A 16,415-nucleotide genomic window follows, 5' to 3' on the forward strand; every position below is an offset into this window, starting at 1 on the left:
GCTTATGGACGTCACATAGGAGGGGATTCTCTCAGGACCCACACTGTTAGCCACAGTGAAAACCCAAAAGCTATAGCTTTGGCAGACCTGACCAAATCATTTTGTACATGGTCACCCATTCATGTGAATGTCTCCCATGTCATACTACATTAGTCCTGTAGAGGCCGCTGCAGAAAATCTAATGCATGCTGCTACCTCCTGTGGTAATATCATTTGATTGTCAGGTTGATGCATAGCAATCAGCTGATTACCAGGTTGGATTGATCATAAAATTGGGTTATTTTAAAGGGAAATACCTAAGATTGACTTTTATCACTTATCCATAGGATTAGTGATAAAAGTCTGACCGGTCGGTGTCTTACGGGGCATCAACTACAAAAATAGGTGTCCAGTGTCCTACGCTTCTCCTTATTGTGCCTTCCCCATAAAGTGGAGATCAAATGGAGCACGGTGCCGCTCCATTCATCTTCAATGGGACTGCCAGAGATAGCTGAGTGCTTGTACTTGGCTCTATCCATCAGCTCTATTCAGTCTCCACATCATTGGGGAGGGTGCAAGTGAGTCTGTGGTGAGGAGCAGAGGGAGACACGGTACTGCTGTCCTCTAGATCGGTGGTGGACCCCCACCAGTCAGTCTTAGAAATACCCTTTTAATAACACCCAGGACATTGACCTAGCTCATTAGATGCCCATGCAAGACCCACAGTGCAAAGGGTTCAAATCAAGATGGGACATATTAAAAATGATCGCCCTGCCCACCTTGTTGTACCCTCTAAGACTCATCGTAAAATCTCTTTATAGACGTTTTCTCATCACAGGTGGATAAGCCCTGCTTTCTGATCAGTGGGGCCCACTGATCCTGAGAATAAAGGGGCCACAGTGCTGGTTTGGTACAGCAGTGCTCCCAGCTACCAGTTGTGCAGGGAATGGAAGCAAAGCTTCTGATTATAGCCCCTTCAGTCTCGAGAGCAGTGGGGTTCTGACAGTTGGAACCCCGCTGATCAGAAAAAGATTACCTCTCCTAGGAATCTCCTAGCCATCAAAAAGTAAGAAAAAATATGTTGCTTAGATGAAAGATCTCTGTATGAAATGAAATGGGATTATGTTCTAGAGAGCATTAAAGGGGTTATACCAAGATTGCAAGTTATACCCTATCCATAGTAGGGCTTAACTTGCTGAACAGTGTGGACTTCGCCCCCGCCAATCTCCAGAAGGGGACTCCCAAGTCCCATTGTGCCTGTCACTGAAATGGTCGCTTCTTCCCCCGCAGTGATATCAGCATGGAGGGAGCGCTGCCCAAGCATGCAGGTATCTCCATACTCGGGTTTCTCCGCTGTCCCATTGAAAGTGAACTGAGCGTTAATGCTCTTGTGCAACCAGCTCTCCATTCTGTCTCCTCCTCACGACGGGGGTGCAGTAACCGCACAGTGAGGAGGACAGAGGAAGCAGGACGTCTTCAGATATGGATAGGGTATAACTTGCAATCTTGGTACAACCCATTTTATGCTGAGGGAGTTGAGATCGAGAGAGGATGGTTTGCGAATGTGAAGAAGGAAAAATGCATGTGTGGGATAAACCCATTTGTAGATTTAGGCTTTGTTCACATAGCATGTGAGGCCGAAAAAAGACATATGCCCATGCAGTTCAGCCTAATTTCCCCATTATCCATTAGTTACAAAAACCACAACAAATGGATCTCGACTGTGGTGGACACTCGTGTCGTCCAATGGATCTCATTTACTGGGGCCCGTTGGGTTTTGTCAAAGTGTCAGTCATATTGATGGAAAAAAATAGCACTGTCTACACTGCAATTTATTTTCCATTAAATGTGATGGACCTTGCAATGCGGGTGGGAACAGAATCTTAGGTGAAAGGGCAAATAAGGCGCCTCTACTGCAAACTGGAATGTCCTTAACACATCCGTTCCATCAGAAATTCATCTCTTCCATACTAGACTGTTTCGTATAAAATTGTACACCGTAGGAGTTGTAGATCGTAGTTGATGCTTATGGAACTTTGTTTTTGCTGTTGAAGGAGAAATGTAACAACCAGGATCAGTTAAACCGGCATTTGACAAGGCCACCGCCTGATTATAAGGATCAAAGAAGAGGCTCAGTTGGCATTCAGCAGGCAAATCAGTTTACAGGTAAGTGTGACTTAAGCTTTCTACATTTAGGCAAAGATGCCAGTGACTTTTAGTTTCCTAAAGGTCATGTAAAAATTTTGAGATACTGTGACGATTGCATGACCTACATTTTTAAAGAGGACTATAGATGAGCGAGTATACTTGCTAAAGGCAATTGCTCGAGCGAGCATTGCCTTTAGCGAGTACCTGCCCGCTCGAGACTGAAGGTTCGGGTGCCGGCAGCGGGCACTGAGCTGCGGGTGAGAGCGGGGCGGAACGGAAGGGAGATCTCTCTCTCCCCCCTGCTCCCTCCTGCTGACTGCTGCTACTCACCGCTCCCCCGCGCCGGCACCCGAACTTTCAGTCTCGAGCTGGGGAGATACTCGCTAAAGGCAATGCTCACTCGAGCAATTGCCTTTAGCGAGTATACTCGCTCATCTCTAAAGAGGACCCATTAGGTCTTCTTCTCAGTGAGACATAGCTTTTAGACACGGCATAACTGACTCTGACAATGTCTTACTTTTGTTTATAGTCACCCCCATTCCGACCTTTTCTTAGATTCGTCTCCCGGCGCTGAAAATGTGTCAAGTGGGTGGTCCCCACCACTAACTACCAATGATTTGCAGAGCAATTGGGATTGACTACTTGACACATTAACAACACCGTGAGCCAAATCTAAAAAGATCCGTATAGGGGAACGGGGGCGAGTATGAACAAAGAAAGACAGCACTGGAGTGGGCAGGGCCATGCAGTCGGCCCCTCTGATATGAGGTCATGATAGGTCCTCTTTAACTATGGTGTTAAAAAAGTTTCCCTATAGCATATGTAATTATGATCTTTTGAGGCTGGCTGTCAGCTGTCAATCAGAGATGACTTTGATTAAAGCTGTTAACCATTTAAATGCAGCTGTCAAATCTAACGGCAGCATTTAAAAGTCCCAATGGTCAATTAAATGTCCTAAATGCCTCCCTGCAATGAGATACTGAAGTATTGCAGTATATTGTAGATGGCATGAAACAATTGCAAGTTTAAGTCTCCTTAGGGAAATAAAAGGAAATCTAAAATAAGTGAAAAGTTTTTAATAATTACAAAAAATGAGAAATATTAAAAGGGAAAAAAAACACATTTCCTGTTTAATGAAAAAGGCAAAACAAAAAATAACATATTACTAATACCATACGGTTAGGAAAACATAACACCAAAATTGCACCTTTTTAGTCGCCCTTTCTCTAAGAAAAACGTTTAGAAAAACGATCAAATAGTCGTAAATACCCTAAAATGGCACCAATAGAAATCACAGCTTGTCCCCCAAAAAACAATCCTTCACACGGAAAATTGCAACAGAAAATGCATTTATTTTTCTTAAAGATCTTTTAGCTTTTGAAAGTAGTACAACAATAAGTATATATATATATATATATATATATATTTTATATCGTACTGACCCACTGAGTAATGTTATGTCATGTTTTCCTGTAAATACAAGACTTCCCAAATAATGGGGCAATTGCGTTTTTTCCATTTTGCTCTACTTAAAATTTTTTAAAGTTTTTCAGTTCATTGTACGGTACATTAAATAGTGCCATTAAAAAATACAACTTATTCTGCCAAGAACAAGCCTTTAGAAAGCCAAGTTGGCAGAAAAAAATAAAAGAAATTGGGATTATTATTATTTTTTTTTAAGTGGTGAGAAGTAAAAAAAAATGGCTGTGCCCTTAAGGGGTTAATTAAAAACAATTTTCTTTTGTTCTATCTCTACAGCAACTACACAAACCTATGTGTCTCATTGGTAACACCCTACAAACCAACTGTATTTAGTCCTGTCTTATTTCTTACTTTTGTATATTTTAGTTTAGCGAGAAGTAGGAAACAGATGAAATTGAACATGACTGCAGGATCAGACTACACAGGGTTGTGGTTTGTAGTCTGTTACCATGGAGACACATAGCTCTGCATAGGAGCTATAGACACAAGACGATAGTAGATTTAATTGAAATTATTTGCAAAGTTGTTTACTTTTCATCTAGTGCATCGGAGCAAAAAAAAAAAAAAAGTTGGTTGTGTTCAACAACCCGAACAAGTCAACAAGATTATTCTCATGCTCTAAAAATATACACTTGTTGAAAATGTATATAGAAACGTATTTGTACATTTCAGACTACCGTGGTCACATAGTTTGGCGCCTGTCAAGGCGAAATTCATCTCAAACATCTCATGGCCTTGGTGGGGTTCCAACGCAGACTTGAAGATCTCAGTTCTTCGTTTCTGTGCAGGGGGCGGGAAGGGACCATTACTTTGGGTACTATAAATCGCCATATAAACGTAGTCGTCAACTTCTTAGATATCCGTTTGTTTCCTATTTAGATGCGTTTTTCTTCCAGCCCTAAATGTTGAGTTGTGAAGAAGCAGAACAGCAGTGCACCTCCTTGTAGCGTCGTACATAGACATATGACCAGCACAAACAAGTGTAAAGTTAAATTTTTTTCTTTCCAGATCTCACAGTGACATTTTTATTGGCTGGCTGCACATAACTTTAATTTATGACTGTCTCGGACAGCCTTACTGAACTTGTTAAATCAGCTCTTGTCCCCGCTGCCAAAACAGAAGAGAGGAATCCTTGTAGAAATACGTTAGTAAATAAAAAAGCTGAAAATTCTGAATAAAATTAGCAATTCATCCAAGTCCCCTGACAGCCGCTCTTTCATTTGAATAGCAGCAAGAAATATGGCGGGCAATAATATACATCATGGTCTACGTTATGTAGAGAATGGTTAATTTGCAAGAGAAAAAAAAAAGAAAAAGTAATGCTTGCTGGGAAATAAAGGTTAAGGGCTCATGAATATAGCGGAGCGCTGTGTACGGAGCCTGTATGGTGGGCCGTGGGGGCTCACAGCCTCCTTGTATTGCTGTCGGGCTTTTCTTTGTCTATACGGAGTTTTACGGAGCGCGCCGCTATATATTTTTATAGTGCACCAATGACCTAAGTCGTGGCACACGGCGTCATTGTGTTCAGTATTACGAAACTATACTCTTCATTTACCACTATAGGATGGCATATAATATATATACTGCATGGCCACTTCATTAGAGACCCCTTATCTAGCAGCACGTTGGACCTCCTTTTGGCCTTCAGAACGGCCACAATTTGTCATGGCGTAGATTCCAGTGCTGAATTCATTCTGCAGGAATAATGGCCCCTGCGGACAGGAAGCTTCTTGTAGGCAGCGCAAATTAGATGGAGGTGCTTATATGTTCTGTCAGCTGACAGGAAGGGTGCATCGATTCATGCTGCTTGTGCCAAATTCTGATCTCCCATCAGCACGGTGCAACAGAAATCTGGATTCATCTGTCCAGGAGATGTTTTTTCTGCTGCTCGGTGATACAACTTTTTAGCTTTTTTGCCCCCTGGAGTCTCACTTTTTCGTAGACACAACAGGGCTGGACTGGTTCGATCTAAGAGTTGTATTGAGCTGCAGTTTACTTGACTGTGCACTGATGGTTTGTAGACTGATCCCTGACATCCTCCTCTGATCCCTTTCAGCGATTAGTTATGTACACAGGATCCCTTTTCACTGGATGCTTTCCCTCTTTCAAGCCATTCTTGGTATACTCTCCATGAAAACCCCCCACAAGGTTGGCAGTTAAATCCTGGTCCCTATTAGTCTAGTACCGATGACCGGGCCTCGTTGGAAGTCGGTCAGATCACCAGATTTTTCCATCTAATGTGGATTCACACTGAAACTGATCCACAGAAAACTCAGTCACTTGCATACCGGGGTTTACAGGTCTGATTTGTATACAGGGAAGCTCCAATCATAAAAAAGTGGCTATTCTGTGTATACCGTACTTCATATTTTTATGTGAACTTCTATTTGTTTTAACTGATACACTTTTTATTCGGCAGGTGTTAACCAAGACCCTACACTACCAAATTCACCTTCAACAAATATGGCACCTCAAAATCAAAGTCATTCTTCAACAAACCATGGAGCTAGAATGCCAGCTCTTCAGGGAAGCCCAAACATGTATGGGAATGTATCATGTCCACAGCAATCAATGTATAACGGCATGAGCCAAACCAGTCCAAATCAGATGGGAACAAGCCAGAATGGTAACGTGTCACGGCAGCCAACAGTTACATCTGGGACAAATATGTCACCTTTCACTACTCAATCTGGAAATAATGGTCCACCATTTAGACCCAATGGGCCAAGCGCAGCAGGGCAAAGATCTCAAAATGTCATCAATAACTCGCCACCCACCCAGAAGTGGATGAGCTCAGAAGTAAAAAGGCAGGATATGGTAGGCTATGCCAACACCAACCAATTTTCTAACCAATCGGTTCAAGGTATGATAAGTCATCAACAGTTCCCACATCGTGCTCTATCGATGCCCAACCAAGTCAACCCTGGAGTTCAGATGACTCCTTTAAATACCATGGCGCCATCAAACAGTGGGCAAACAATTGACCCACTACGGGGCTTTAACCATGGGCAATCTCCATTGAGATCACAGATATTGCCAAACATGAACCAAGCTGGTGGAGGGTTGACCATGCCATCCAACACCTTTAACTCCACCAATCAAATATCTCAAGCATTTCCGCGGAGTGACTCTAGCAATGACTTGGGTTCATTTGATTTTCTTTCTCAAAATGGCGGACTGGGTTCATCTCCAAATGGTGACTCTGACTTCATTGACGCATTACTAAAAACTGGCCACATCAATGACGACTGGATGAAAGATATTAATCTGGATGAGATTTTTAAAGGGCATTCCTGAAATCTTTTGACCAGACGGCAATAAGAGACTGTTGTATACATTTCAAAAAATATTGTATGCACTGCATTGTATTCACACGATATTAAAGAGTAAGTTCAATTTGATGAGACGGGGTTAGGTTAATGATGGGGATAAATCATGTCCCCTGATCCCGTCAAAGTGCCCCTAAGCACATACTTGCCAAGGAAGACTTCTCCTCGGCTATGAAGAGTGCAGCCATCTTGCCTAGACTCTGAGGTCATTTTCTAAGTTTTGGGTCTGGAGGACAAGAGAATACTTCGTTGTGTATATAGCCCAGTGTAACTGAGGTAATACTGCCATGTATATAGGTTTAAAGTTCACCGTTAAAAATAATATTTTTTGCAGTAATGTGTAAAATTTTTGTATATATTTCGCCTTACATTACTCTGCAGCATTTCCGCCTCTGCTTGTATTACCGGCCAGTAACCCATAATAAATGTTAAAAATAGAAGAATGTTATGTAAGGGAATTTGTATGTTCTATATAAGGTTGATTTTTGGCCCAAATACACTGTTGTAGAAAAAAAATTGGGAGTTACGCCCATTCTAGGCTGTAGCAACTCAACCAAGTTAAAGGGGTTGTCCGGTTGCAAACTATTGATGGCCTATCCGCAGAATAGTCCACCAACAGTAGATCGGTGGGCATCCGTCGCTCAGTGCCCCCTCTGATCAGCTGTTCGCTGGGTCAGTGTGCTTGTGCACTAAGCTAATTCCTGCAGGAAGCAGACAGCTCTATTCTCACTGCAGCAGTGCAGCTCGGTGTTCAGGCAAAGCTACTATTCATATCGACGGGAACTATGTAATACCAAGCCTGGCTACTGCAGTGAGAACAGAGCTGTTTGCAAAAGCACACTGACCTAGCAAACCCAGGGGGCAGACCCACTCCAATCTACTATTGATTGCCTAGTCTGTGGATAGGCCATCAATAGTTTACAACTGGACAACGCCTTTAACGAAGTGGTAATTATAGGCATCTACTTTCAGAGTTCATTAGGTTGTTTTTTAGAACTAACTACTCACAGTATCCAGGGGTGAAAGCACCACAGCAGTTGTGATCCAAAATGGGTATTAGAAGTGGCCTAAAGGTAACTACATCCGGCTTTCCTTTTGGCTTTCTTTAATGTCACATTTTTAAAGAAAGAATATAAAGACCATTGTAACCATACCATTTTTTTTCTCAGCACAGCCACTCAATGGCCAAGAAATTGCCATTTTCACAAGCACGTGGTTTGCATACTAATTGCAGCTGGTCCGATGATCGTTGACCTAGAGACGCTGCACTTCAGGCTGCCTGATGTCACGTGCCTGTGCACTGTTTGGAACATACAGCCTCAAGGGAGCTGGAGATGTCAGGCAAGGGGCGTGTTTTGAGCCGATAGAGGAGGAGAGTCCCCAGACCAATCCTGCAACTAAAAACGCCCATCAGACCAGTTACTGTTCTGCTAATTTGCATACTGCAGACTCCATGTAAAAACAGCAACTTTGGAGTGATTGTGCAAGACAAAAATAGTATGGTTACAATTTTCCTTATATCCCCTTCTTTGGTTAGGTTTGGTTTATGGTGGTAATGTTTGGGAACAAGTTTTCTTTATCGTGGAGAAATCTAGAAGTCTTACAGATTGATCATCATGGTCCCACCAAGAAGAAGGAAAACAATATTCTATTTAATTGGGCAAGGAATTACATCTACCAGTTGACAGGCCTGCTATATGTATAGGTCACCATCATTTACTACCACATGGGATAACCTACATTGCTTTCAAATTTAGGCTCAACCTTGGAAGAGTGAAGACAAATTTTAGGGTAGCTCCATATACCCTCTTCTTGTAGGAAATGTGAGCGTGACAAGACTCCCCCTACTCAAAGACCCAACATGGTTGGGTGATTACTATTCTCTTCACGCTTCCTTCACTCTACTGAGGGACCAGATTGTCCAGGATAGTAGTAATTGTAGCATGAACCTACACCAGAGGGTAGGTCTGTTTTACATTGTAGTTCTGGTGGCATGGTGCCCTCTCCCGGCATTGTTTGCCCTTGGCTAGCAGCACAACACCACAAGGCATTGACTTCCCATTGGTCTGGCCAACAGTTGCAAACCCCTAATTGTCATTTGACAAATGCCCGGCACACTGTTTATATACATTTTCTGTATGGAGTCATTTCTACAGTAAACTGTAGCTATGGTACTGTTAGAGTGTTTTGGTCTTCAATGAGTGTTGGGTTTACTTTATAGCTTGGTACTATTTGGCTGCCAACGGTGTTCTTACAGCTTATTTTTCTGATCTGCCACCATATCATAAGCCTGGAACATTTAAGGCCATACTACAAGAGTGTCCTTCTTGCCCATTGTTGTGGTAAGCCATGCCATGAAACTATCATTGCTTGGCAGACCAAAAACTGATCACTAAATACTTGGCGCCGACATGTTACTCATCAAAAAAGAAGGGGTAACGTTCATTGACTGTTACTGTAGGCGAGATTAGTGATGAGCCAACTTTTGAGAACACAAACAGCTAATCAGTGAGAATCCCAGGTGGTAGACACCTGTGGATCTGATATCTTGCTGATAGGTGATCAGTAGTTTATGAGTGGACAACCCCTTTAATTGAGCCCCCATACACTGCACAAGTATTGCAGGTAATAATTTAAAAGGGCCAATCCGGTGAAAACACATTTTTACATCCCTGCCCCGATCACCTGATTGCCCGCCACACTCTGGAGGTCTTCTCTCTGTCTTCCAGCCACTTGCTTGCAGTGCAGTCCCCTTATCAGGTGCCACCTGAGATTGTTAACTTTCAGTTTCACATCTATCCCATGATGCATCAGCCCAGCATTAGTTAGGGCTATAACATTTTTGCCTGCAAGGAAGACAGTTTAATTAATTATTACCTTCTATATTCCCCTACATAAGCTGCAGACTATAAGTATACAGTCAGGAGCATGAGCTGTGATCTCCTCTATTATAACTGTGTGATCAGTAACTGTGATTGGAGTGTCTATATACCCCTACAGGCATTTTCTGTGGTAGGAGCAAGAGCATCCCACAAACTGAGAATCTGACTAGATCATAACCCTAAGCAGATCTGAGTTGGTCAGAACTGAGATGACATGACCATCGGAGAAGATAACTAACCAAGGTAACACTAGACCCCTTATACATAATGGAGTGATAGCTACATAGTGAATACAAAAAATCTGCAGACTTGCCCTTTAATGACTGCATTACATTATATCACTTTCCTATTACAGTTATAGACTGTACTTTACATTATACTCCAGAGCTGCATTCACAATTCTGCCTGTTCTCCTTTGAAACAGTCAGTAAGTTGCTAGACACTTGCCTAACTGCTTAGCTGAGCTCCTGTATTGTAGAGGGAAAATGTAGTTTTCCCAGTGTCAGATTACTATTCAAGGCCTCCTGTAAAGACTACACTTCCCAGAATGCAATTAACCAAGACAAGCTCTGTGCAGACTCCGAGCCTGCTGGGTATTTTGGAAGGTTGAAATTTGCAGAATTCCGAACAATTGTAGAGTATAACAAGACTATAATTCAGGATCTGTACAGGATCCCTGCAGGTGATGCAACTTTATCTAGACTCTATAGGTAGATTGACAAAATGTGGACATGCCCTTTAAGGCTGGTGACATACTGTTGTATTTTGGGTGCCGTTTTGCATCCAGTCTGTCCCGGCTTGACCACGGGTCTCATGAGCTTTGCGTCCTTACTATGAAAGTGTGCCCTGGCCTGACCGCGGGTCTCCTGACCCAAACTCTGAGCATCATACATTCTTATGATACTTGTAGTTTGGGTCAGGAGACCCGCGGTCAGACCGGGACTCAAAACAGCAGCCAAAATACAATAGTGTGTTATGGGCCTAAGAGAAATAACCTCAATGATCATGTTAAGGGCCCTGTAGATGTGCCAACAATCTGCCAAACGTCCATGGGGTTTCCAATTATTGTCCCGTGTAAACGAGGCAATAATTAGTCGACAAATGAAGACACCCTTGTTTGTCTGCTGATCGCATCTTTTATACCAATCATTTGTCGGTGGCCAAAGTGCCGCCAACAATAGGCAACCCGTACGGGTCTGACCAATCGTATGAAGGATGGTTCGCCCCCATACAGTTGCATTGGTCAGTGTAAAGGGCTCTTTAACTGAGCACCGATTGATCAGTTATACGGCGTGCTGCGCAATCCGCTTCTGCCTGTAAAACCAATACCTTGTCATTTTCATCTTTTTTTCTTCTTCTTCCTAAAAACGTATACGTTTTTTAAATTAAACCGTGTGCCGCAAATCAGATATAACCGTTTTTTTACCTTTTGTGAAGTATATGTTTTTATGCTTTACAGTACAAAAATGCAATGTGAACGCCCGCTATACTATATACTCGTCCCGTTCGCATGAAGGAGGCGCCGCTGCGCTGTCTTCGCAACGCACGTTTTTCCACTGTGGATTTGAAATCAACATTGTAGAAAAAATGCGGATCCACATTAAAAAAATCGGCACCCGGATTTTGCACATAACACGGGCTTAAATCCAGGTGCGACTGCGCAGCTTAACTGCAGTGGGTGTCATGGCAGAAGCCATGCTGAGAAATCCGCGTCCGATTTCCCTGTGTGCACATAGCTTTAGGCCGGCGTCACACGAGCGTATGCGTATTTGCGCGCATGAACGTGGCTTTGTCGTGGAATGAACGATGCTTGTTTTGTGCGCGCACTGGCGTACTTCACTGTACTTTTTCCGCGTGCAAGGTGATATTGCGCGCAAATTTTACTGGCACACATACGCCAGCATGACAGCGATATTAGGCTGGCTTCACGCGGCGTTATTGGCTTGCGTATTGAGTTTAACCCTTTGATTTCAATGGGTTCGTTGACATGCACGGATTTTTCCTGGACATTTCGGTTACGCAAAAAAAAAAGCCCACCAAGAACCCCCCATAGAAATTAATGCGCAAAATACGCTGGAAGATGTGTTAAACTCACAAAAATCAGTGCGTTTTTTTTCCTACATGGAAAAATACAGTAAAATACGCCAAACTGTGTGCGCAAAAAAACATCGTTCATTCTGAAAAAAAGCTAGCGGCATGCACACGCAAATACGTGGTGTGAATAAAAAATAGTGCAGCATGTTGCGCAATTTTTCCCTCGGCATTTACGACGGTCCGCGGCGAGCAGATGGAAATGTGACCGAAGCCTTCCCCTCTCCGTTATTAGCCGCTCGCCTTCAGCGCCATAGTCATAAAAATAGAACAATCTGCAAACCAATAAACGCCCCTTTTAGCCCAGATCCGCAGTCCACGAGCCGTAAAATCCCGATAGTCCCTGCGACGCTGCTTATTTCCTCTTACAAGCTCCGTTAGATTTGGCCGCGCGCTGCCAAAGTAATCTTTTCTCGTACAGTATACAAACTATTAAATTCAGCTCTGATTTTTACCAGCAGAGCGACGTGTTCTTGGTTTGTAATCCAAAGTAGTATACACAACAAACAAAACCAAAAACCACATCCTCCAAATTAGGATCTGCTGAAGTCACTACTACAAGACGGAATAATACAAGACCGCGGATTACGCTGCCACCTGGTGGTAGCACTGCAGCCGTGCAAGTCGAAAATCCTTTACTATTGTAGTTATTACTTGGTAACGTTCCCAGATAGCAGCCCCCAAAATCAATGTCCAAGACGGGACGGCAGAAATTATCCCTAAACAGTTGTTTATTAAAAATCAGGGGGAAAGGGACTTGTTATTTGTATAGCACCAACTTATTCCACAGCGCATTCAGGTAATTTACTTATTACCCCTCCACCAAGCTGGGTACTCATTTTACCGACCTCGGAAGGATGGAAGGTTGAGTCAACCTTGAGTTGGCTACCTGAACCAAGCGGGGATTGAACCTGCAACCTTCAGGTCAAGAGCAAGAGCTTAGGACTGCATACTGCTGCCTTAACACTCTGCGCCATACATATAAAAAGTTCTTCTCTTGGACATAGATTTTGAGGTTGTCATATTAATAAATATGTAGGACTGACATTTTTGGTGGGATTATAGCGGTCTTCATATAGGATTCATCCCCAGAGCGCAGTATTTTACAAATCCTATTTTATCGTAGGATTGGGAGAATTTGCCTAATATCAACCTCTGGTAGATCCGAATGACCTGGACCGTTGACTCATAGTGGTTGGACTTCTCATGTTCCACCACCAGCAATCACCTGGATGGTCATTTCAGGGAAGATGATTTTCAATAGATTCCCCCTTTAAAGAGGGCTTCCGAGCTTTCTATATAGTCTGTCTCACGAAGACAATGCGGCCGACAGCGGCGGTATTGGGTGGATCACTCCGCCATTTGTGGTTGGGGTTTGGCCACCTATGAACAACGTTACTTGACCGTCTCTGTAGACTGGAGGAGATGACAGATGGCCAAACCCCAACCACAAATGGTCCACTGATACACTTATTGCTGCTGTTACTGCCCGCATTCTCTTCGTGGGATGGACTGTTGTTCAGTCAGTCGCACTTGCTCTTTTGATGCTTTTGGGTTATATTTGCACTTTTGTTGCTTTTTTTGTGCATGCGGTATTTTAATGCGGCTTTTTTTTTTGCTGCGGTTCAGAAATGCACAAAAATAAGCACCAAAGTTTGAGCGCAGCCCTTGTAGACTCATTTTACACGCCGGTTTGCAGCCAGTTTTTTAGTTGCTCCAATACTGATTACAAATCTCCTTCTGTCTTGTGTATACGGCTTCTGTTAAACGGTTACAGACTACAAACAAACTTTGTGTAGTCTGTTCCAGCAGTCCTACTCTAATTACTCGTTAGCAGGAGTTTGTTTTGTGGTCTGTAACCCTGGAGACTAGTGAGGAGCGAAGATCGGTTGGTTTGTCAAATCTGGCAAAAAGTTTGGTTTGGTCTGAACCAGTTCAAACTGAACCAGAACTTCACCGATGCCTCTAAAATGGGTGTAGAGCACTGAAGGAGACAAAGGAGGAGGATAAAGAAGATATTTTGTCTTCCTCCTTTTTCATTCTTCTTCTTCAGTTGAGATGAACTGCCCAAGGTTCAGGATCATGTGGAACCAAACTTTTGACTGTTTTGGTTCGCTGAGCACTACCGGAGATGCATAAGTCTTCATAGAAGCTGAAGACCCCAAAACTGTAGGAGCGTGCGTGCGTTCTCAGTGTGGACAGTGAAATAAAGGTACCTTCACTGAGCAACCATCGGCTGAAGAATCGCTCAAAAGTGAAACATGAATTCGAATTCTAGTCTTTTTGTGTTAGCACGACCACCAACAGGGTGACGGGTGATAATTCGCTCACTAGGCGATAGTCATTTTGCTTGAAGTTTCCCCAAAACCTAGTCGACAGATCTGCTGTGAAGTCACAGTGGTTTGCATTTGAATGTCTTGTGAACTAACTTGCTTGGAGATCGCCTCTATGAACAAGATCTCGGCAAACAACTAATGAAAATAGTCGCCGTGTAAAAGCAAATGAATGACTATCGCTGGTACGCTTCATCTGAGCGACTTTCTGAAAGATACTTGTCCCGTGTAAGGGTACCTGAAGCCACTTTTAGATTCCTCCGATGGTGGTGGCTTATCTCCTGTGAGAACAAAGGATCGGGCATGTTGGATTTCAACTTATATCCCCCCCCCCGACCCCGATATCTGCTGTTGGAAGCGTGGGGTAAACATAACGTAGTAGTCAGCTTTGTCCGACTTTGTTTCAATATGTGTAATAATCATTCCTTAAGTAGGGTCATGAAAGCCACCGTTGCCCAGGACCTACATGTCCGTGCAGGCTGCCAGATGACCCCCGTGGGGAGACTTTGCGGAACCTCCAGTGTATTTTTGGAGTAAACCCCAGCATTTGTATAATACTTGTGTAATTTTGTATTTATGTGTTTCCTGGATACTATATATTGAAGAAAACTCGTCATAAGCTACGACTGTATTCATAAGCTTCAGGTGTCCAACCAACACAGTCCGACATTTATTATTGTGGTTGTTTTTTATTATGTTTGTACAGGACTTTGCATTAATATTTAGGATAGTTTTTGTAGGCTCTGTATTGCATCGTATCAAGTGTTTCCGTTCGCGGCATTGTACTCCGTATATCATGGCGTTTTTACCTTTGTATCTCTGTACATACTGGTTTCACTATAAACTATCCATGTCTGACTTATTTTATATTAACACAAACATAAAGTTGAATATATAATAAAATATTACATTTTAAACCTGTTCTATGTGAGACGATCTCTTTGTATACTTCTCATAAGATACTATTCAAAGCAGGAAGACTTGGTAGATTTGATTGCTGGGTCTGACTAGCTAACTAGAGGTGGAGGTTATAACCAGTCTAAGGTCTGAAAAGCGTGAGCCGTACCATCTCGGCTCATGATGGCTTTTAAAGGATACCAAACTGGAGCTTCGGTCGGTCAAAGCCGTGTATGTGGAAACAAATTGTGACGCAGTATTGACCTCCGAAGGTGTCTTAAAATCTGCATGAAAACGCTACATGTCCTTCTTGTGAAAAGCCAATACAGAGTAGTGAACATCTCAATTGTCCGGTGTCGACATACCGGTACCATGTGGACCGGCTGCAGATATGACGCATAGCCAGTGGCTTCTGACTGCGTTCCTGAGGAATCTTAGCCCAGTCCTCATGGGTAATGGCGTCCAGGTCACTAATGTTCTTGGGTTTGTGTTCTGCAGCCGCCTTCTTCACATCCAATCAAAGAGTTTCAATGGGTTGAAGTCCGATAACTGCAATGGTCAGTCCACAATCTTCCAGGACTTCTTCTAAAACCAAACCTTGGTGGACTTTGAGGTATGCTTGTCCTGTTGGAAGGTCCAATGACACCCCAGCTTCCTCACAGGAGGCATGACGTTTTCGCTTAAGATTTCCTGATACTTGATTCAATCCATCTTGACTGCCACACACTGCAGGTTTCCAGAGGAAGCAAAGCAGCCCCAGAGCATCACTGAGCCGCCGCCATGCTTCACTATAGACAGCAGGTGGTTCTCGTGTTTGCTTCATTCTTCCTCCTCCAGACACACCGCTGATCTGTAGGGCTGAAAAGTTCCAGTTTTGTTTATTCGCTCTACAGAATAGAATCCCCAAACCTCTACGACATCTTTTCTTGTGCTTTTGGATCAGTAGAGATGTACATCTTGGTGTTCAGGCATGAAGACCTTCAGCGTTTAGTATTTGCCTGCATGCTGCTGCCACCCAATCTTGCCGCAGGTCCTTTGCAGCCATTTGAGGATTTTTGACCACGTGCCTCCTCAGGAATCTTGTGGCAGCCGGTAATAGCTTCTGCTTTCTGCCATATCCAGGTAATGTAGCCAGTGTGTTTTTAATTTGAATTTGTGAAATTCTTTCAGCTATATTTCTAGGAACATTCAATGCATTTTCTATCTTTTTGTATCCTTTTCCTTGTTTATACAAGGCAACTTTTTTGAACACTCTCTTGACTTAGCCATATTTC

General features: G+C 43.1%; 1 protein-coding gene across 1 annotated transcript in view; it reads left to right on the plus strand.

Annotated features, from left to right (window-relative positions):
• MAML2 (mastermind like transcriptional coactivator 2) overlaps nucleotides 1-15,165 on the plus strand; it is a 148,345-nt gene extending 133,180 nt beyond the window's left edge. The window contains exons 5-6 of the mRNA XM_066586622.1: nucleotides 2,034-2,145; nucleotides 6,029-15,165. Of these exons, the coding sequence (XP_066442719.1) occupies nucleotides 2,034-2,145; nucleotides 6,029-6,906 (990 nt within the window). The 3' untranslated portion in view covers nucleotides 6,907-15,165. The remainder of the gene's footprint in view (nucleotides 1-2,033; nucleotides 2,146-6,028) is intronic.
• Nucleotides 15,166-16,415: the final 1,250 nt, after the last annotated feature.

The sequence above is a fragment of the Eleutherodactylus coqui genome, chromosome 1 (assembly GCF_035609145.1).
Source record: "Eleutherodactylus coqui strain aEleCoq1 chromosome 1, aEleCoq1.hap1, whole genome shotgun sequence".
Taxonomy (NCBI): Eukaryota; Metazoa; Chordata; class Amphibia; order Anura; family Eleutherodactylidae; genus Eleutherodactylus; species Eleutherodactylus coqui.